General features: G+C 31.3%; 2 protein-coding genes across 2 annotated transcripts; one reads left to right on the top strand and one right to left on the bottom strand.

Moving 5' to 3' along the window:
- Nucleotides 1–4,892: 4,892 nt before the first annotated feature.
- Nucleotides 4,893–10,733, bottom strand: LOC127735260 (NADH dehydrogenase [ubiquinone] 1 alpha subcomplex subunit 13-like). The gene is made up of 4 exons (XM_052245378.1): nucleotides 10,604–10,733; nucleotides 8,111–8,189; nucleotides 6,453–6,524; nucleotides 4,893–5,169 (listed from the first exon to the last, which is right to left on the bottom strand). The coding sequence occupies exons 1-4, from the start codon at nucleotides 10,692–10,694 to the stop codon at nucleotides 4,965–4,967; spliced, it is 447 nt and encodes a 148-aa protein (XP_052101338.1). The 5' UTR covers nucleotides 10,695–10,733; the 3' UTR covers nucleotides 4,893–4,964.
- Nucleotides 10,734–20,060: 9,327 nt separating this feature from the next.
- Nucleotides 20,061–24,063, top strand: LOC127735239 (toll-like receptor 4). Its single transcript, XM_052245355.1, has one exon. It carries the CDS (start codon nucleotides 20,158–20,160, stop codon nucleotides 22,639–22,641), a length of 2,484 nt encoding a protein of 827 aa, XP_052101315.1. The 5' UTR covers nucleotides 20,061–20,157; the 3' UTR covers nucleotides 22,642–24,063.
- The last annotated feature ends 390 nt before the right edge of the window (nucleotides 24,064–24,453 follow it).

Genomic DNA, 24,453 nt, shown 5'->3' with positions numbered 1-24,453 from the left:
CAAAAATTAGTTCCGGAACAAATTTTACAGGGCTGGAACATATTTCCTTATAATATATATTCCGGGTATAAATTTTCTGTGATATAAATTCTGGTGGAACATATTTCCTATGAAATAAGTTCCGGCGGAACAAATATCACGCCGGAACAAATTTTATGTTACAACGGAAAACAGTGTAACAAATGTCAGAAATGGAATCATTTTGCTGTAGTTTGCAAATCGAAAATGACACTCGTAAACCAGAGTAATGACCGATTTAGGAATAAACGACACATAAAAAAGAAATCAATGTAGGAATGTAAGAAAAACAAAGGAAGACACAAGCGAAGAAGAATATTCAGAAGATGAGTTTTTGGGAAGAACAGTGAATCATTTAGGAGCAATTAAGAAAATAAATGTACATAAAATTGGAGACAAAGCAAGAACAGTACCATGCAGTTATGATGAGCGATGTACAAGTGAAAATAGAATCAGATAGCGGAGCCGACGTCAACGTAATGGATGAGTACCAGCACAGAGCATATAAAAACAGAACTAGAGAGGGAACTGAATTATTAGAAAGCAAAACGAAATTGAGTACTTTACAAAGGAGTTTACCAGTCAAAGGAGAATTTATTACTACAGTGAGAAATGCGACACGAGGGATAAAAACAAGAATTATTGTGATTAAAGGAAAAATTAATTCACCACCACTCATATGAAAGAAAACATTTATTGAATCAGGCATGCTACAAATAAAAGAAGATGGAACATTAAAAGAGCCAAATGAATTAGGAATTCAGAGCGGAAATGTAAAATTTGTAGAGGAAAGACCAAAACAAATAGAAGAACTCATGAGTAAGTTTAACGATGTATTCAATGGAATCGGAAAAATTCAAGACTCGAAGCATAATGATGAATTTATGGTAAAATTTTCAATGAAACAAGATGCAATACCGGTAGCACAGAAACCTAGACAAGTGCCTTATTATTTGCAAGACCCATTGAAGAAATGGATGGAACAATGAATACAAGAAGATATTTTTTAGATGGTTGAACCTGGAGATCCAATTACATGGTGTTCATCGTTAGTAGTACAACCCAAACCGAGGTTCAGTAAGATGCCAAAAGAAGACTTAGAACCACACATGATTCGAGCTTGTGTTGATTTGAGAATACCAAACATGTATATGGAAAAAAACAAGATAATTACAGTCCATATTTAAAATCACACTACACATGAAGTCTCTAAATCTAGCAGGTGCTCTCTTGGTTCGGATCGGCATCTCTCTTCGTCTTTGTGCAACCATGTGTTTATCTCCATTCGGTTTAGTGTGCATCAAAATTCTATCTCAATAACATTGACATTCCAAACTCAAATGATAAGTGGCGAGACAATAAATATTTTTATAAGCAAGTATAAATACTAAAATTTATTCATTTTTATGAATTTTGTAACGATTCAAAATGAAATCAAATAACTATATGTAACAAGAGTGCACAAGCTGAAATGTCTCGCCTGCTTTACTCATCATGATTGAATTTCAAACTATACACCGAATATAGTTAGACTATTGCTTATAGTATCTGAGAGACGGACCTAATTACGAAAATTGTATATTGACCAATGAACCATAAAAATGATGTCAAGGTCATATGAACCCTGACAGACAGACATGTTCACCTAACAATCATGCCATACACCAAATATAGTTGACCTATAGCTAACAGTATCCAATAAGCGGACAACACTATTAAAAAACTTAACATTGATCAATGAACCATGAATATGAGGTCAAGGTCAGATGAAACCTGCCAGACAAACATGTCTAACTTACAATATTTCCATTCATTAAATATACTGTCCCTATTGCTTATATTATTTGAGAAATAAATCAAACCAGAAAAATTTAACTATGACCAATAAACCAACCATGAAAATGAGGTCAATGTCAGATGAAACCTGCAAGTCAGACATGTACACCTTCCAACCATTCCAGAAACCAAATACAGCTTATATATTGCTTATAGTATTGAGAAACAGACCAAACCACAATAAATTAACATTGAACAATGAACCATGAAAATGAGGTCAAAATCAGATGAAACCTGACAGTCTGACATGCACACCTTACATTAATTCCATACACCAAATATAGTTGACCTTATAGTACATTCATTTAAATTCCAGAGGTCATGTTTTGACATACGTGTATTGGTTCGACACCAAGAACGCAATTTAAATGCTTTTGTTAACCTTGGACCGTAAATTTGGTTTGACACAACCGAAGTTTCCACTCATCAGGTGTCGAAATACATATATATTTATGACAAAAAGTTAGGGACCACGGGAAAATTTCGACTCATCCGAAATTTCGAGTCAACCTAGTTCGTGATAAAGAGAGTTAACTGTATCTGAGATACTGGCTTGACCAAGAAACTTCTACCTTGATCACTAATCCATGAAATGAGGTAGGGGTTAGGTGAACCTTGTCTGACAACATATAGACCTAGCGAGGATCACATATACCAAATATAATTATATTACTCATAATAAGTGAGTATTTCATATGACAAAAAATAAATGTGGATAGTGTCCACATGTGGACACAGATGATGCCCCCGCTTGCATATCATATAGTTATAAAGGGACATAACTGAAGAACGGTAAAAGTGACGCTACCCAAATTTGAACTTGATCTGAGTTTTGTGGTAATAAGCATTGTAAGTCTCATAACATTTGGTTGAGGCTAACTTAAGTAGAGAACAGAAACTAAAAAATTCATCAATTTTCTATTTGTAAACACGCATAACTCTAGAACATTTGGTTGAGACAAACTAAAGTTAGAGAACGGAAACGAAAAATTCAGCAATTTTTATGTTTATAAAGGGACATAACTCAAGAAAGGTAAAAGAGTCGCCACCAAATTTCGTACCTAATCTGTATTATGTAGTAATAAGCATTGTGTATAAGTTTCATAACATTTGGTTGAAGCAAAGAAAACGGAAACAAAAAATTTGTACTTGATCTTAGTTTTGTGGTAATGAATATTTATATAGGTTTCAAAATGTTTGGTGGGGGCAAACTTAAGTTACAGAATGGACACTAAAAATTATGCAATCTTTGATTCAACTATAATCATGGACAAAGGAAGATAACTCTAATTTTAAAAATTACTTGATATTTAAAAGAAAATAAAAATTTTGCAATTTTTCAAATTCAAATTTGATCTGTGTTTTGTGGTAATAAGCATTGTGTATAAGTTTCATAACATTTGGTTGAGAACTTATCAACACTGCATTCAAGTTAAAGTGACGCCACCAATTTTCAAACTTGATCTGTGTTTTGTGGTAATAAGCATTGTGTATAAGTTTCATAACATTTGGTTGAGGCAAACTTAAGTTAGAGAACGGAAACTAAAAATTTAGCAATTTTTCCATTTATAAAGGGGCATAACTCTAGAACGGTTAAAGTGATGCCACCAAAATTCAAATTTGATCTGTGTTTTGTGGTAATAAGCATTGTCTATAAGTTTCATAACATTTGGTTGAGGCAAACTCAAGTTAGAGAACGGAAACCAATTTTGGGACGTACGTACGTACAGACGGACAAGGGTAAAACTTAATGCCCCCACTGCTATGGCAATGCCCCCACCGCTACGGCCGGGGCATAAAAATCTAATTTTTTTTCAACAGTTGCTGAACCATAAAAATGAGGTTGAGGACAATGATCTAATATAACTGACGGATAGTTTGTGATCTAAGGCATCTGCATACAAGGTATGATGCATCCAGATCTTCTACCTTCTGAAATATAAAGTTTTATACAAATAGTTTACGCCGTCGCCAGATTGTAATCCTTGTGTTTTGCATTCTGCGCAGGCGAAACAAAAATGTAATAATGTACCGGTTCAAGGGAGGCTATTTACTCATAGCTTCGCAATACTTGTAGGAATTGCAACATAGTGCAAAGGAGTGTCTCTCTTGCATACAATGACACATCAAAAGAACTTATCAACACTGCATTCAAGTTCCAGCTACTTTGAAGATTCTAATTTGTCAATATAACCAACAGTGCTTAACTTATAGGATGATGACTGCTAACTAATGCTAACCCACAGTAAAGATTATTTGTTTTAAATTTGTTTAAACCTTTACAGAAAAATGCATGAACTACTTGATGTTCATAGCTCATTTTTTACGTGTTTCCACATTATATTATATATTCTTTTAAACATGTTTTGCCTTTAACTGTTTAAGAAACAAAACAGATCATGTGCTTGTATCAACTTACCCAAATAAAGATTAATTTAAAGTCTGAACATTTTGACATTATTTATTCTTTTATTTGTGCCTGCTTTTTAATATTATCAAAGCTTCAGGTTTAGATTTGAGTAAGTACCCATATCCCGATATCGTCAGGTAGAACTGCTATAGGTTTCGCTGTTAAACTACAGTGCTAGGTTAGGGGAGGCTTGCAAATATGTTTAACACCACCACATTCTGTATGTGCCTGTCTAAAGTCATGATATCATTGGTTGCTGTCTATCATTTGTGTTTTTTGTTTGTTTTGTACATAAATCAGGTTGTTGGTTCTTTTGTTTGAATTGCTTTACATTTTGTCATGTCAGGATCATTTATAGCTTCCAATACCATATAGGTGTTGCTCAATGTTGACAGTCTTACTGTCACCTCTAGTTGCTTAAATCCACTTCATCTGGTCTCTGTTGAAGAGTTATCTCATTTCCTACCACATCTTCTTATTCTTAATATAAGTGCAATTCATTATGCTATCCCAGCAGTGGATATATCATTTTTTTTAAATTGTAGCTTTTAAGCATGTATAAGTTTTCATTTAATATTAAAGTCTACTTTTTGTTAAATATTTGGTGGAATTAGATTAAATAAATCAATTCAATTCATTTTGTATTTAACAAACATTTATAATTCATACATATAATTTTAGAATCTAAGAACTTGTTTATTTAATGTTTGCGTGCTTCATTTCTGTGATATGCAGCTGATTTTGAATTAGTATGAGCATAGTATTCTGTAAAATTAGGCTCCACAAATCTGCCCCTTGGACTGTAATAAACTGGTTCTCCATATAAGGTACCAGTTTTCCAATGTGGGACATTTTTCATCAATTCATTCTCTTCATCTCTAAGTTTCCTCCAATATTTCATTGTACTGAAAATAAAATTTGTTTATTTTTCAATGTTAAATATCAGATCATCAGAAATTATACCTGAATGACAAGTTTGTTTTGAATTTCTTCTTGGCTCTTGTTAATAACAATACAAAATACTGGGTCTGGACCTGTGTCTCTGCATGTAATTGATTGAGGTAACTTGTATACTGGAGCATAACTGATCATTCCCTTTCACTAAAGCAAAGAAAACTTTCACGAAAATTTTCCTTGCACAATAAGTGTTGTTAAATATCAAACTATCGGCACTCAACATTATAAAGCTTCAGACCAAATATTAAATTATTCCCTTTCATAGAAGCCAAAAACACTTTTGACGAAAGATTTCTTTCGTACAGAAGGAAGCACATACTTCTCCAATTCAATCAAAATACTTTAAAGTTGATGTAAAACAAAGAAAATCAAGATAATTTACCAAATATACAAATTTTGTCATGGTTTGCTGCTGGAATGGTAACTTGTTTCATGTGAAATTTGTTTTTTTGTTTTTTTTGGGAACACCATGTACCTTAGTGTAGTTGGGACAAATTAAAGAACATGCATGGTCACTTTTCGATTTGCACTAATATTTGGGCCAAATAAGGGCCATATTGCCCAAACTCTTTTGTAAATTTGTAAAAATACAACAACAAGGTGTGTATACATCATGAGTTTGTAGTTAATGAACAGCCAAATCAATTTGTTGGCCCAAAAAATGCCCCAACCCCCTCTCTCAAGAAAAAAAAAGTATGTTGGCTGTTTAATTTTACAGCAAGAGCTGTATGTATTCAAATATAAGAATATGGTCCACTGCATGGCATACAAATCAGTCATATTGTCCTGAAAAGTCATGAAAATTATATTCTCGACCGGTTTTGCTGAGTCTGAACTGGACATCACACGTTGGTTTGCCCTTTTAACATAAATCGGAGAGAGAAAAAATTGAAGTTTTGCAATTTTATTTAGCTGAACTTTTTCCTTAAACAGCCACACTCTTTCATGTCATAAAAGTGATAATTACTCTAAAAGCAAGCCCTACTTTAATACCCACTATTACCTTCATATTATAAAAGGGATAATTTGAACTGAGTTTGGTGATTTATCAACCAACCCACTGATAACCTTTATTCAATTTAAGATCACTAATATATATCAGCAGCAAGGTAAATCTCATTTGTACATAATTTGGACAACTATGCACATTACAGAAATATGTTATTATTTTGAATAAAATTATCAATTGAATAGTTAAAAAAAAATACATTCATCTTTAACTTTAAAATACCTTCTTTGCCTTTCTGCCATAATGAGTGGTTCTACAGCAAATCTAGCATCATTCTGTTCTATTCTTCTTAATCTGAGAAAATTAAGAGAGCAGTCAAATACCTACTTTTCAAATTTAAGTTAAAATATGGACATTTTTTGTATTTTTCTAAAAACTAATTTAAGTACCAGAAGAACTGGTTCTAAAAGCTCTGAGTATGCATTTTGCTGATCTTTTGGGGGAAAAATTATTTAAATAAGGCAACACTATCAGGTGCTTCATGAGAAGATGCATTTAACAATAGCTGTATTGCCTAATGAACAAAGAAATTAGGGAGTTCAATTTGGTAATGGACGAAAGATTGTCAAGTGCTTAGGAATGTATGTCTTTGGTCATTTATGACATACTCATCTGATAATAGTGTAGGCTGAATATTATTATGAGTGAGCATTTTATGTAATTGTGCTTTCTCAACAAAGAACAAGATTTGGAGAAACAAACCAGCTTTTAAGACAAAATACAGGGGATGCACATATTGTTGCTACTAAGATAAAGAATATCTACTATTTGAAAACTAAATTTAGCATACATGTATCTGTATCCGTCACTAAGGTTTGTTTTCAAATGTTCTTCAGTCAATATTGATACATGAAAGATCAAGCAGACTGCTTCAACTCAAATCACCAAAAAAAATCTTACAAGTGAAAGTAATCATACGGTATGAACATTTAAGTGAAATTTATGATTAATTTAAATCAGATACTTTGTTTTGAAAGTACATTGTAACTAAATTGCTATTGTCCTAAATTTCTAGCTCAGTGAGATAGGTGACATGTAAATTATCTTTAAATTTATTAACATGTAATGCTAAAAGAAAGTAAAATCAACTACACAGATATTCTTAAAAAAAAGGATGTAATCAATCAAAACTCAATATCTTCTTGTTACATTCAGAATGGCTCAAGTAATAGTAATTCTACGGTCTTTCTTACATCAAATATGCAACCCTTTTTAAAATACTTTTAGAACCAAACAAATTATAATAATAATTGGGAAATTTCTCCTGGGTGAAAAGGATTTTTGTATCAAACCTTCACCAAAATGCACTGAAAAGAGATAATCAAATCTAAAGAATAACAAGAGAATCTTTGTATCCATGAATTTTGTTTTACTTATCAATGTAAATGTTTCACATAAAATTACATGTGTAATTAATTACCTACATGTATTAGTAATTCATGGTATTACATGTGTAATTAATTACCTACATGTATTAGTAATTCAAGGTATTACATGTGTAATTAATTACCTACATGTATTAGTAGTTCATGGTATTACATGTACCTGGGACAAATAGATAATGTATAAGCCCCAGGTATTACTAAATTTAGTTAAACATGAACTAGGAGTTGCTTACATCCACTTCATTTGAACTTTGGTGGTTATTTGTCTTATTGGCAGTCATACCACATCTCCTTATTTTCATATAGTACTGATTTTTTTTATAGTTATTTGTGGAAAACTTTTAGTGCATACTATTTAAGTTTTAATTAACCCCTACCTGGATAATATCCGTTGAGGAGGTGTTCCATAATTGGAAGGACATGCATATAGAAGAAGAAGAAGACTGAGTATATTCATACAAGCAGATTTATGATGTGATAAATTCTAAACCATACCTCCATGTTCTTCTTGTTTTATAATAGGAAATTATTCCAAATGTAGTAAAGCCAACCAAACCTGCTAACTTTATAAATGCTACAAAATAATTAAAGGAAACATATAGATATGATAACTTAATTAAGTTACTAGGAAAACTTGGAATGAGACAAAAATCAGATTGTAAAAGGCATCCAAAATATATTTAACTAAACAAAATGTGGCATTTCACATCCAATTTTTTCTTTTTTTTTTGGCAACATTATTTATAAAGCTTTGAACAAATCTAGAATAGTCAATCTTTTTGGCTAAAATTTGTACTTATTCAATTAATGATCAAGGTTGGAATCATACTGTGTTGTTCGATCAATGTGTCTGTTTTTTATTTTATTTTTTTTTTAATTATTAATCATCATTTAAGATTGCTAATTTATAGTTTAAATATTATAAGGCAAAATTTTTTCTTCATTTTTTTCTGCCTTGAAATTCTGATGGTCTGTGTATCGCACAAGATGGTGTCTTCCTGTAGAATAGAGAATGGAAACAAGGAATGGGTCAAAGAAAAACCCAACCAAAGAGCAGAAAACAGCCCAAGGTCACCAATTGGTCCTCAATGCACCGAGAAAATTCCGCACCTGGAGACGGGCTGTGCATGTGAAAGTCATTGCAGTGTAGTAGGGCAAACATTTTCTATTTGAACTTTCTTTCGATAACTATGAGCATTCTTTGATATGGTATTGTTTATCATTGTTGTGCTTGTTGTATCTGAGAGTTTAGAACTTTTGTGCATTGATTTTTATTGCACCATCTTTCTTCTTTTATTATCTGATTATTCTACTAATTGAGTAAGTAGTTTAACCATTCAACATATTCATAATACTGTTCTAACCTTCATAGTTAAACCTGTTTTTTAAAAAGATTACTTCATGCACAACTATGTAATTTTTAATGAAATAGTTTTCTTGACAAGCATGTCAAGTATGATTGTACACATGCACATCATTTTGTAACTTGAATATCTGAGAAAATGTTATTTATAAATTGCATGACATGAAATGGATAGGATCTAATGAATGTCACAATCACTGCTTACTGCACTATGTTGTTGGAACTCTCAAAGGTAAAGAATGAGGCCTAGAAGAAATAGCTAGATCAACTAAGAGATAAAAGCGTTTCAATAGCAAATTTGTTTAGAACCTTTGCATTGTTATTTTGTATTCCATTTGGAATATTACAATAAAATGCTCCCTTAAACGTTAGAAGTGTCTATATATTATAGCCTTGATAAGACCTTCAACAGCATGGCCAAAATTAAACTTTTTTCAAGATTCTCTTTCTTTCAGTGAAACATCTTTAAGGGTTCCAAGGCATTCTACAAATATGTATTTCCCCCAAATTTGTATCTGAATTTTTAAGTAGCATCAATTTCCCTCAAACTTGTATATCCGATTGCCTACAAGTATGACAAAATAAACACAATCAAACATGCAAAATCCACTTAGGTGTTCATTAGATGACTCCTCCAAATTCATTCAAGGACTGACCGACATTAACATGATTAAGTAGACAAACTGCAATGATTCATCTGTCTGACTAAAATTCAATCTTGTCAGTATCACAAAAAAATTTGAGGAAAATCTGTTGTCCCTATACATGCTTTATACACAAAATTGTTGTTTTCAAAGAATTTTGTTCTTTTTTACATAATAAAGCATGAACTTTTAAAGGAAAATTATATCATATTCAAGGTTGCGAGAATAACAATATTTAAATATGTTCGGTTTTGATTTTGGCAGCTAAATATGGGATAACACATATTTGTTTAAATACTGAACACTTGGACCATTGATATGCCAATATTTGTCTATCTTGACCAAACCTCCTGTTCGTGTCAGTACGGCCAGGCTTATACAATCCACATGACCACTTTTCATGATCAGCGCTAAACAGGACTGAATTCCTGCGCAGTGAGACAGGTCACAAGGCTAATAATTGTCTGACTGACAACTAGCTGTGGAAACGTAGCTCATAGATCCTTATGATATTTTTTGACAATTTGCGGACCACAGTATGATTCCACAGCTAACTGACAACATAATGGGACTGGACTTGTCTGATGATCCAGCAGAATTAAGAAGTCTATATCAGATACCGTAGCATCTCCCTCATAATCATATTATTGCATAGTCAAAATAATTATGAATAGCCTTTCAAGACGTCATAATTACTTGGACTAATTTAGTAATTACATGAATTAATGCATACATCTGTTTTGTCTTTTGACATTGTTCTTGAGTCAATTTGGTAACTATTAAAACCTGGGAAAGGAAGTATCTGCATGGACTAGCCTGTGATCAGGGTTAAATATCTGATCGCAAATGTATTGCCAAACGGTGAATCAGGATCCCATGTTTGACATGATGTTAGAATTTTTTTTAGTGTTTGCTAACCGGTTACCCAGGCTAGACATGGATACCCGATTAACATGATTACATTAAAGCATATAATAGTACCATTTCCTTGTTTAGGCATTATCTTTTCATATTGTATAGGCCTGTACCCCCAAGGAGGGGGCATATCTTGAGTGTACCCGATCCTCGACATCTCGGATTCCCCAAAATTTGGAGGTCGCAAGGGAGATAACTCAAGGGGTTACACTAATGTCCTGACCAATGTCCTGACTAATGTCCTGATCAATATGAAAAATGCTAATAACTTTTTTGTTCTTTGAAGGATCGACTTCAAATTTGATGTCAAGGAAGATTATAACATTACATATATAAATATAAGAAAACATATAAAAAAAAATAATTTAAAGTGTTGTAAAACTTGACCTGACCAAAGTCGACTCTGCCCTGACTAATGTCCTGACCGATGTAAAATTGCTAATTTCTTTTTTATTCTTCGAAGGATCGACTTTAAATTTGATGTCAAGGAAGATTATAACATTAAATATATGAATAAAAGAAAAAATATAGAAAAAAAAAATGAAGAGTTAGAAAACTTGACCTGACCAACGTCGACTCTGCCCTGACTAATGTCCTGACCGATGTAAAAATGTTAATAACTTTTTTATTATTGAAAGAATTGACTTAAAGTTCGTTACCAAGGAAGATTATAACATAAAATATAAGAATTTATGAAAAAAAAAATGTTTGTTAATTTTTGAAATGTTAGAAAACTTGACCTGACCAACTTGATCTTTGCCATGATGAATGTCCTGACCGATATAAAATGCCAATTACTTTCTTGTTGTTGAAAGGGATATTACCAAGTTTGGTATCAGGGAAGATGACAACATTTAGTATAAGACTTATAAAAAAATTTAAAAAAAAAAATAATTTGAAAGGTAAACTGAAAACTCGACCTGACCAATCTATACTTTGTCCTTGCCAATGTCCTGACCGATAAAAAAAGAAAAAAATAACTTTTTTTTTCTCAAAAGCGAGAATAAACTTCTTTGAATTTTATCAATATTCCAATTTTTTAAATATAGTTAAGGAAGAAGGTGCACTTTTTAATTTTAAGCAACATGGAACTTGATATGATCACAATTAACCCCTATCAAAATTTCACAAAAACTGTTTTAATTCTTGCCTTGTATAATCATGAAAACATATTTATCCAATCCCCTCAAGAACACAACATTCAAAGCATTTTTTTTGTTAATTTGAAATGATATGGTAAATATGATTACTGGTAGTACTGACACCTACTTTCATAATTCTATAAACATGGTTAAGTGTAAATTATTAAACTAATTACTGATTTATTAAACCATATTAAATAATTATAAAAGTGATATGTGATTAGATAACTTTATGTATGATGATTTAGATACTTAGTAAATGCACTTTTCCTACTTTCAATATTTAAAATAATATAGATGTACAGAATTCAATAAAGTCAAAAGACAGGGACATGAACAATTAAAATTTAATCACACCTATATTAATTACAGTTAACACAAATTGGAGTGTTTACTTACCTATGTTTTCTTTTTATTTCACTCAATTTTTGTTTTTTTAGTCAGGAAATGGGCTTCGTTTGATTTCAAAATAATGTTTATACAAGCATTCAAAGTAAAATTATGTTAGAATCATAATAGAAATATAAACACTTAAAAACATAATTTTATCATGTCACTGTCCTTTTGTTTTCTTCTATACATCTTTTCATTTCAATTAATTAAAAGTGCATCTTCTTTCTTAACTGTATTTAAAAATGAAGTATTAATATAATATAAAGAAGTCTATTCTGTCTTTTGAGAGAGAAAAACCCAGTTATATTTATATTTGTCTTTTTCATCGGTCAGGACACTGGCGAGGACAAGGTAACCCTAGATCAGGTCAAGGTTTTTTTTACCTTTTAAATATTTTTTTTTACAATTTTTTTTTTTACATTCTTATACTAAGTGTTGTAATCTTCCCTGGTACCAAACTTGGTAATATCCCTTTCAACAACAAACATGTTATTGGCATTTTTATATCGGTCCGGACATTCATCATGGCAAAGATCAAGTTGGTCAGGTCAAGTTTTCTAAAATTTCAAAAATTAGCAAACATTTTTTTTTCATAAATTCTTATATTTAATGTTATAATCTTCCTTGGTAACGAACTTTAAGTCAATTCTTGCTATAATAAAAAAGTTATTAACATTTTAACATCGGTCAGGACATTAGTCAGGGCAGTGTCGACGTTGGTCAGGTCAAGTTTTCTAACTCTTTAAATTATCTTTTTTCATATCTTTTCTTATATTTATGTATGTTATATTATAATCTTCCTTGACATCAGATTTGAAGTCGATCCTTCGAAGAACAAAAAAGTTATTAGCATTTTTACATCGGTTAGGACATTCATCATGGCAAAGATCAAGTAGGTCAGGTCAAGTTTTCTAACATTTCAAAAGTTAGCAAACATTTTTTTCTTCATAAATTCTTATATTTAATGTTATTATCTTCCTTGGTAACGAGCTTTAAGTCAATTCTTTCAATAATAAAAAAGTTATTAACATTTTAACATCGGTCAGGACATTAGTCAGGGCAGTGTCGATGTTGGTCAGGTCAAGTTTTCTAACTCTTTAAATTATTTTTTTTCATATCTTTTCTTATATTTATATATGTTATATTATAATCTTCCTTGACATCAAATTTGAAGTCGATCCTTCGAAGAATAAAAAAGTTATTAGCATTTTTACATCGGTCAGGACATTAGTCAGGGCAGGGTCGATGTTGGTCAGGTCAAGTTTTCTAACTATTTAAATTATTTTTTAAAATATTTTTTCTAATATTTATATATTTAATGTTATAATCTTCCTTGACATCAAGTTTGAACTCGATCCTTCGAAGAACAAAAAATTTATTAGCATTTTGCATATTGGTCAGGCTATTAGTGTAACCCTAACTCAAGGCAGGTTTATAATATAAGAACCAATTTCGGACTGAGCAAGTTTTAAATCCGTGTAAAATTGAAAAAAAAGTAAAATAAAACCATACAATCAGACCACTCAGTCACTATTAATTTTATCAAATATTTTTTTTCTTAACCAAAGGCTATAAGTGAATCTCCTAGAGATCTATGAAGTGACCCACTGTCCTAAATGAGACCATTAAAAAAGGCATTATAGGCAAAGGGTTTGGATGGGGTTTAAAGAATTTCGAATAAGGGACAAAAAATAAAGAACAGAGAAAAATAAACCCCTAAAAAAATAAGTTGATTATGGGGTGCAAACATAATTATGAAGATTAGATATTAATAGGCAAAATTTATAAAGAATAGAGAAAAATGGCTTAAAAAATTAAAGAATATAGATTTGAAGGATCTCCCATCCAAACCCTCATAGAAATCACAATGTTCTGAATCTTTCAGAGCAGATAAACCTGTTCATTTTCATAGGGTTTCAATGAAAACCAAGTGCCACTATTACTGCCATCTTTTCCTTCAGTCAACATTTGTTTGAAGATGATCTTAAAAAATCTGTCATCTTCCTAATTTACCCCACCTCACTTATTTTGATATGGAGTGGTCATTGTTTATATTGAATCTTATATATAATTTCTATTGGATGAAGTTATTATCACCCACCTCTAACTGCTTACCTATTGAAATTTTCCTGCATTTATTATGTCAGAATATAAAATTTTATTATGTAAAAATAATTGTTTATAAATACTCTATGTAATTATGAAATAATAAAATGACTTTATTTTGGTGATTAACAATTCTAGTTATGATTTGTTTTGTTTGTCCTCCTTCTATTCTAAGTGTACCAATTGTAACTATAGGCTCTAAAGAGCCTGTGTTCCTAACCTGCATCTTTAACAATGGCCATTTTTTTTGTAAAAAACATCATTAAATGGGAATAACTCTATAAAGAGTGGACTAAAAATTTCAGTCATGTTGAAGTATTTGTAGATCTTATTCTGTTGATCTTTTTTCCTTTTAATGTTTCTATTTATCTATTACAGTTTATTATTATCAAGATAACATGCAAAAAATGCAAAAGAAATGGTGAAAATTATCATTAGAGGGCAATAACTCCAATAAGGAGATGACTGATGATTTCAACCTTTCTAACTTATTTGTTGATCTTGTCTTGCTGATCATTTTTGCTATTTAAAGTTTCTATCTACCTATTATTGTTTTCATAAAAGGCAAAAATGTAAGAAAAGGGGGCAAATTGTCATTACAGGGCAATAACTTAAATAAGAAGTAGACTAAGGATTTCAGTCATGTTGACTTACATGTACTAGTAGATCTTGTCTTGTTGATCATTTTTGCCAAGTAAAGTTCCTATTCATCTATTATAATTTTTTAAATAATAGGCAAAAATGTATAAAATTACAAAAATTCATTGTTTAAATGCAATAACTCATACAAGAAGTTATCTGACAGTTTTGATGTCAATAGACATTATGTAGATCTCATAGTCAAATTTCTATATATATATAGCAATTTTCAAGATAACAAGCATTCTGAGAGTATTGCATGGCAATACATAGTCCCCTACTGGGTAAAAATTCATTATACTGGAACAAAATGCTAACTTGTTATATAACTTGCCATGGTGTAAACAAAAAGTAAATATCATGTCAATATCTTCAAGCATGACTAAAAACAGTGTGGAAAACTGATTATATGAGTGAATTTTTCAAGTCCAAGGACCATAACTCTGCACAAAATTATTAGACCGAAACAAAAATTTTAACTTGATCTGTAACTTGTCATGATAAAACTATATACCAATTATCAATCAATATTGTATAAGCATGATGAAAAAAACATTAGATATGATTAATAGTTCTCTAAAATTAGATATGATGTAATACAGTGTATATCTATTTTCAAATTATAATCAAATATAATTAATAGTTCCAAATATTTTTTCTTTCATTTGTCACAAACTACTGTGGATTCATTATTATTCGTTGGATACCAATTTTTGTGGATTTCGTGGTTATAGGTTAACCACGAAATGAAATGTTCAATGAATGACAAATTTACTATAGGCTTGTATGCAGACATTGTCAAAAACCACGAAATTAAGTATCCACGAACATGTAAGTTTTCCTTAATTCACGAAAATTGGTACCCACGAAAATAAATGAATCCACAGTAATATAGATTTGTAACTTATCTATAAAATGTCAACAACTTTTATCTACACAATGTAATGTATTGCAATATATATACATAATAAAAATAGATTATTATCTAATTAAAGGATTTCTCTTCATAATTTCTTTTTTATCATTCATCTTTTTAGCTTTCAGAAAATTAGTTTATACTAAATAACTAACAAACCTGCCAAAAAAATCTTCAAATAAATAAACAAATAATGTCTTTTAAAAAATTAGTTATCTCCCTTTGTACAGAAATATGGTTTAACATAGTACTCTAACATTAGATATGGTCCAGAGTTATGGTGGTCCATAACTCTGGATTAAATCATCAGACCGGAACAAAATTTGAACTTGATCTATAACTTGTCATGATAAAACTTTATACCAAATATCAAATCAATATCTTCAAAAACGAAGAAAAAAAGTGTGGAAAGCTGATTTGCCGGACTGACAGAAGGACATACAGACAGACGAACAGGCGGACAGACAGACAGACAGACAGACGGACGGAGTGCAAACCTAAAGTCCCCTTCGACTTCGTTGGTAGGGGACTAATAATCAAAAATTGTATTTTACTCCTATGTTCTATTTCTAGCCGCCAAGCTGGATCATTGGACATTTTTTTAAATATATCCCCATTGATGATTGTGGCAAAGTTTGGTTAAATATGGCCCAGTAGTTTCAGAGGAGATGATCTTTTTTAAAAGTAAACTGGCGATGAAGGACGACAAATATGTATGACAATGTATATAGCATCAACAAGATAACATATTTAACCACAGAAACATTATGTCTAGTGATTCAATCACAAAACTAAAAAATTCAGAACCTCAGTTATGCAAAAATAGCTGTAATAAATTTTGTAATTAAGGATGTACTAAGGTCAGGTTTAGGAATTTTTGTCAGCTATTCCGACTCCTTGTTTTTTTCCTAAAATACAGGGTAAAATATTTTGCCCCATAACACCCATTTTTCTTTTCATATAAGACTTCAATAGCTCATAAAACGTCATTTCCTAAAATTTAAGCAGATTCTAAATTTCTTTTCTTTTGATTTGAGACCCAAATAATACCAATGCAAATATAAGTTAAAAGTCCGAGTCAGCCTTTTCCCGCCATTTAAAATAAAATGCTCCGCAGGGCGCAGCTTGATACGACCGCAGAGGTCGAACCCTGAACAGTTGGGGCAAGTATGGACACAACATTCAAGCTTGATACAGCTTTGCATTTGGATTGTGATTAAATATTTGACACAGCATAGGTTTCTGACACAGAATAAATGTGGTCTAAGAACTTAAAAATTTTAAATTGGACATTCACCTATTATGGTCCAATATCCAAAATCTAAATACATGGTTAGATTCAGCATATCAAAGAACCCCATATATTCAATTTTTGTTGAAATCAAACAAAGTTTAATTTTGGACCCCAATTTGGACCAACTTGAAAACTGGGACCATAATCAAAAATCTAAATACATGTTTAGATTCAGCATATCAAAGAACCCTAAGAATTCAATTATTGTTAAAATCAAACTAAGTTTAATTTTGGACCCTTTGGACCTTAATGTAGACCAATTTGAAAACGGAACCAAAAATTAAGAATCTAAATACACGGTTAGATTCGGCATATCAAAGAACCCCAATAATTCAATTTTTGATGAAATCAAACAAAGTTTAATTTTGGACCCTTTGGACCTCAATGTGGACCAATTTAAAAACGATGCCCAAAATCCAAAAACTAAATACACGGTTAGATTCAGCATATTAAAGAACCCTAAGAATTCAAGAATAAAACCCCATTGAAATTGGTCAAGAAATAAGCAATTTATACGAAGTATCTTCTTTTGCACAATACTGTGCAATTAAATATTTCTTGCTATTGCGCAATACTGTACAATTGACAATTTCTTGCTTTTGCGCAATATTGTGCTATTGGATATTTCTTGCTATTGCGCAATACTGTGCAATTGAAGATTTCTTGCTATTGCGCAATACTGTGCAATTGAAGATTTCTTGCTATTGTGCAATACTGTGCAATTGAAAATTTCTTGCTATTGCACAATACTTATTATATAATAATTTACACCTCCTGTTTGGTGTGTATCTCCTACCATATCATTATTATTTGATTTTAAATATAAATCAGAAATAACCAACTTAAAATGGAAAATTTTAAAAGAAAAAAAAAGGAAAAAAAAAAATCCCCCCCCCAAATTTTTTAAACCCCCTTATGATTCATCACCCCAAACTCAATCCCAGCCTTCCCTTAGTGGTATGGTACCTTGCAGTACAATTTCAGAGAGATCCATACACTTGAACACAAGTTATTGTCTGGAAACAAGAAAAATGTGTTTTTTGGCCCCTGTTCCGTTAGAATTCAAAAATCTAATTTTCCATGTCGAATTAACAAAGACTACTAATAAATATACAAGAGTTGAACAAGTAAATGGACAAGACAGGCTACTCCAGTGACAGTATTACTTTCGAGTCACATTCTGTTTTTGAGAATAACTCATTTGATGACTGAAAGTAAAATTAATATTAATGGTTATTAAACGTGTTCGGTATCTTCAAGAAAAAGTATCAACTATACAAGAAATGTCGCTAAAGACTTCATCATTTTTTCGTTGATAGTGATACTACCGTCTGGATCAAATTTGGCGAATTTCATTATTGGTTTCTGCTTTATCGAGTGTGATTTGTATTGCCCTATTATACAATTTCAGATGGAGGATAATTTTCTTTTTCTTTCAAAATTTCCGAAGATTTGCTGAGAAAGGTCTCGCGCAAATTTATGATTATGACAATTACGTTTCGTCTTCCGATTACTGCGTGTTTTTTGTGAAAAAATCACAAGAGAAAGTAGAGGAGGAAAGGGGATTAAAAGTCTGCTTTGAAGATAGAGATTTCATTGTAGGCGAATCGATTGCAAATGAAAGAGCTACGTCCATTAACAGATGCAGACACATAATATTTCTAGTAACGTCGTAAATTGTTAAAAATGAATAGACTCGTTTTGAAATCGAGCGAGCAAAGTATTAAAAGATTTCAAAAAATCGGCAGAAGAATGTTGTTATTACAAGAGATAACCCTTTTGATAATATATCGATGGAGTTTTCCACCGTTTGGAAAGATGTTCTTTTAATCCAATTGCCAGTCGAAAAGGAATGATGTCCAAATGGTTGGCAAAAGCTTAGACATTGGTTCTTTTGAGGGTGTGTAAAGGAACAAATTTCAACACATGTTTAGTGTACCACGCGTGATACACTTATGTACGCGTGTTTCCATCGTACATATCACTTTATTTTAATATGTTTTTTCGAATGCTTTACTGAAAAAAGAATTGCATATAATTGACTGTATTGTAGCAACCAACTCAAATACCTTCTTTTTGTAAATGTTTGATACTGATGAGATATATGTTTGATAATTAATTTTAGTGTTTCCGCGCTGAAGTACATTTAGATTATGCTTGTCGGACAAAGGGAAATAACTCAAAACCTATATAGGTAGGTTTTTACTACTATTTGGTGTGCTAACCAGTATCAAAAGTAAAACAAAAAGTGGATCCATAACTGATAATCCAAATCTCCGTAAAGAAAAAGAATAAGACTGAGGTATAAAATAATAGTCATTCCTGTCTCCACTCTGGTCATAACACATCCTTGAAAAAGTGAGGTATCCATTTGGTTGGCTCTATGGGATGTATACACAAATACATAAGTGTTGACTGGGGCAAACAAATATAAACATTCTCATATAAATACATAACCACGCCATGACGTAATAAGGAGGTTCAAATTCTTTAAGGAGTCCGTAGTTGACATGTTGCAAAGCACAATTTCTGTCCCTTTCCATGTCTAATACCACAAAATCATAGTACGTCACATCCCGTTTCATACGAAAAAGTGGGTTACAATTTGATTGGGTTACTTCCGGTGATGGTTATTATCTTATATGCAATGGCATGTTATGTGAGATTTACACTGTAGTACTAGACAGGATAAACTTTACTCATGCCAAGTATTTCTTTATTTGAAACAAAGATAAATTTTTCACAATTTTGAAAAATGCCAATTTAATAAAAACTAATAGGGGGAAATCAATGGTTGTATAACTCCTTCCAACATACCTTCATTTTCCAATGGTATTTAAAATTCTGCAAGTCAATATATCTTGCAGAACAAAGGTATTGAATTTCTACTTGCCCCTTGGTGATAAGTAAAAACAACCATTCTATATTCTTAGATGAACAAACATACAGGCATTTATTTAAACAGGTGATCATTTAAAAGTTTATTCACGTAATCGACGTTCTAAATTGTGTTTCCGGATGATGATTACAGTAATATGAGATTGGTGAAGTAACTATATATTCAAACATAGCAGGAAGTATTAAACTTTGGATTATAAATGTTTATCGCTTTTTCTAATTATTGGGTAATATGTTTATCTTCATAGTTTTGTGTATTACATTTGTTTGCCCATATAGAACTGTGTTTGCAAAATGCAATATAACTATTAATATGCTGGGCCATAAGGAGGCTATGTGTAAATACCAAGGATTTACTTCGGTTCCGATGAATTTACCACCCGATATAACGAAATTGGATTTAAGTTTCAATAGACTGACCAGACTCGATTCAGACGGATTCTACAGATATAAGTATCTAGAAGATCTAATAATTGATCATAATGGCATCAGAATGTTGTATTCTAAGGCTTTTCATGGCTTATCATTATTGAGACATTTGTCTTTGTCTAAAAATAATCTGGATGTATCTAAATCGTATCATCGTGAAGTATTTGAATCCTTACAGAATTTATCAGTTTTAGACATAAGTAGAAATATAAAAACTCTAAACTACAGCCCGTACAAAATTCCCGTCGGCGGACTCAGTAACTTACGTGAGCTGAGCATCGATCTTGTATTAAATGCAACGTTTGGACAGCAGTTCAAGAAACTGCACAATTTACATATATTGAAATTTGATTATTGCCACGTAAACTATCTATACAATACAACATTCTCAGAAATGCCGATACATATAAAGGAATTCCACATGACAACTTGTAAAGACTTTGTTGTTATTGAAGGTGGTGTTTTAGTTCCATTTCCACATCTAAAATTGCTGAATCTTACGAACAGCAATATTCACTTAACACAGGCTCTTAACATTTTACATCCATTTCAGAAGAAATCAATGGATGCGCTACTACTTCGCGGAATATCTCATCCTGTTTCTAAACAAGGCTTAGATTCAGTTATTCTTACACCAGAGATGATGAAATATATATCAACTATTTGTATAAAAACATTAGACTTCTCTGACAATGACATTATATTAGTTAAAAACAAATCGTTTGTTCAGTTTGAACATCCAGAGTGCTTTGAAAATGTTATGTTATCTGCTAATAGATTTAGTTTGGATAACTGGGCAGGTTATTTCTTCAAATTTTTATACACGATGACCAATATTAAAATAATTGATTTTTCATATTTTCCTTTACGATTCAAAAACCCAATTTTCCTCGACATAGTAACAAAAGATAACTATACAAGCATTGAAAAAGTTCAAGGCCATTGGAGAAGAAAGGTTATTCCAATTACAGTAACATTTCCGAGTCAAATCCTTTTTTTGAGAATGACGCATCTTATGGCTAAAAATGCCTTTAGGGAAATAAAAACAATAAACAGCTCCCTTCGTCACCTTGAAATATCCTATTTTGAAACAGATGTATTTCCACTTTTGACTTTTGAAGGATTCAATAGTTTGGAGCATTTGGATCTGTCAGGTATCAGTTCTGTTCTAACTATTGGAGAGAGAAAAATTTCGGTTTTAATTCATCTGAAAACAATCATCTTAAAAGAAACACAATTGTTCAATGTTTTACAAACCAATACAACAATATTATGTTTTTGTCCAAATATAATGAATTTGGATATATCATATAATTATATCTGGAAAATCAAAGCAAATTCGTTTGGGCAACTTCTTCATCTAAAACAACTCAATCTATCTCATAATTTATTTGAGACTATTCCAGATGTTGTTACAACCTTTTATAGCATTGTCGAACTCGATTTGTCATACAATCAATTAACAACAATTGGAAAGAATATACTAGATTGGATTGATTCCCAGCATAAAAAACATGGAAGTTTTAAATTATATCTACATAATAACCCGCTTATTTGTTCGTGTGACGCGACGAAATTTCTACGTTGGATTTTGACAACTAAAGTAAACCTAGATAATAATGGTAATTACTCTTGCTGGGTTTCTTCAAGAAAAGGCATCAACTATACAAGAAATGTCGCTGAAGACTTTCATCATTATTTCGTTGACTGTGATACTACCATTTGGATCAAATTAGGCATTTCATTATTGGTTTCTGTTTTATCGAGTGTGCTTTGTATTGCTCTATTATACAATTTCAGATGGAGGATAATGTTCTTTTTCTTTCGAAATTTCCGAAGATTTGCTGAGAAAGAGCTGAAGCTAACATTTGATTATGACGTTTACGTTTCATATTCCGATGACTGCGTTTCTTTTGTGAAAGAATTGCAAGAGAAAGTAGAGGACGAATGGGGTTTCAAAATATGCTTTGAAGATAGAGATTTCATTGTAGGCGAATCGATTGCTACCGAAAGAGCTACGTCAATAAACAGATGTAGACACATAATATTTCTAGTAACGCCGTCAATTGTTAAAAATGAATGGACAAGGTTTGAAATCGAGCGAGCAAAGTATGAAAAGTTTTCCAAAAATCTGCAGAGGATTGTAGTTATTACAAGAGATATTCCTTTGGATACTATTCCGATGGAATTTTCTACCATTTGGAAAGATGCACTTTTAATTCAATGGCCAGTCGAGAAGGATGCAGTACAAATGGCTTGGCAAAAGCTTCGACTTTGGTTCTTTTGATGTAGTTTTAAGGTACAGGCGTCAACAAAATGGGAAATGTACTATGTATGTGTTAACGTTTCCTATTAATTTTTGTTTATTTTGTTAATTTCAAATAGTTTTCCCGGTATGTTTTTTTTTGTTATTGTTAAAAGTAAGGATACTAAAAACTAGTGCATAATCTAGATACACTATTGTACACGTGTAATATGGGGATAAATATTGCAAGAAATTGTTTACATATAACTGAGTGTATTGCAGCACAGTATATTTTTTTGATATCTATGTTACTGATATGAATACATTCAATTATTGATGATTTATTTATTACATTCAAATTTAAATGTTTGTCACACCTGTTTTAATCTTCCGGTTTCTACAATTAAACGACAGAAATTTACAATATTTTCAAATGAACGATCTGTAACTATAATCAACACTACGATCTAAATGAAATTTCTAACCATTTGGACAACTAGTATAAATAAATGTTTAAAAATAACATTTCTTTATTAATAATTTTTAGTAGTAGCTGACTTCTAGAACGCTATATAAAAAAAATTAAAGATACCAAGCTTATAATTTGGTACGCCAGAAGAGATTTTCGTATCGGCAACGTTGGAATAAAAAAAATTGTTGAAAATTAGCATATATAAAGATATTGTAATCAAGATATACCTGGTTTTTATGAAAATAAACTTCAAGGAAAATATTGAAAGAGCTGTGCAAATAGCAGAATAAAAAAATGTGGAATATGAATGGGGTTTAAATTGGCGATATGACACTTACAACACTGAAAAATATCTATATTTCTGGCTAGCATATTAGTGATTCGTATCGTTTTATTTTTTCTGTCTAAAATAATAAAGTTTTGCATTATCTTACATGGAAAAAAAAGACTGAATCATTTCAATCAATCTAGTTGAATTTGTCGATTAACAGATGCATGATAACCAGCTGCTTTTATAAGATGCATATTCAGAATGTAAAAATTGTATTTGATTTCTATGCGAACAAATGTTTCTGGAGTAACCATCAAATACACTGTACACAAACAGATTAGGAATACGGTAATATGGCATGGATATTCCCTGGAGTATGTCCAATTATTCGCATGATTCAAGGTACTGTGGATTCATTATTATTCGTTGGATATCAATTTTCGTGAATTTTGTATGTACAAGAAAAAAACGAATTCAAATGTTCAATGAATCACAAGATTTCTATAGAAACATATGCAGACTCATATTACCTTGACTATATTCAGATTGTTACCTGACCCGTCTCTGAGCTTCAAGCTAGCTAAGAAAAACTTGTTAAACTGAACACACTCCCCGCAAAAAACAATTTAGAATAAAGGCTGTATTTCAGAATTGACCACATGTTTAATAAACAATATTTTTTTCTCGTAATTGCTTTATGAAATAAAAAGTCCAAAATGTTTTGTTTTGTTTTAGGTTAATATGACTATTGAAATCGGTATACTACTGTTGCCTTTATTTACAACTAAAATTTTAAAGATTGCAAACACAATAGCAAAATGGTGTTAATATATAGTATTAATCATAAAACATACATACTGACTACTCAAAGTTAATCATTCCACATCTTTACACACATTTTGAGGTAGAGGTATCCAATTTCATTTTTTTTTTACCTGTAACAAAGCGAGGAACAACCCTAGTAGTAAAACACATAGAGTTTTTACCAATATAGATCTGAGTTATTCCGCATTGTCCGACCAATATCAATTAAAACAACTAAAACTGACGAAAATTGGAATAAAAGATACACAAATTTTTCAATGTCTCAGTCGTCTGCTTTGTAGTGTCC

This window comes from Mytilus californianus, unplaced genomic scaffold (assembly GCF_021869535.1).
Source record: "Mytilus californianus isolate M0D057914Y unplaced genomic scaffold, xbMytCali1.0.p SCAF_3, whole genome shotgun sequence".
Taxonomy (NCBI): Eukaryota; Metazoa; Mollusca; class Bivalvia; order Mytilida; family Mytilidae; genus Mytilus; species Mytilus californianus.
This window is presented reverse-complemented; position numbering and strand designations above follow the sequence as displayed.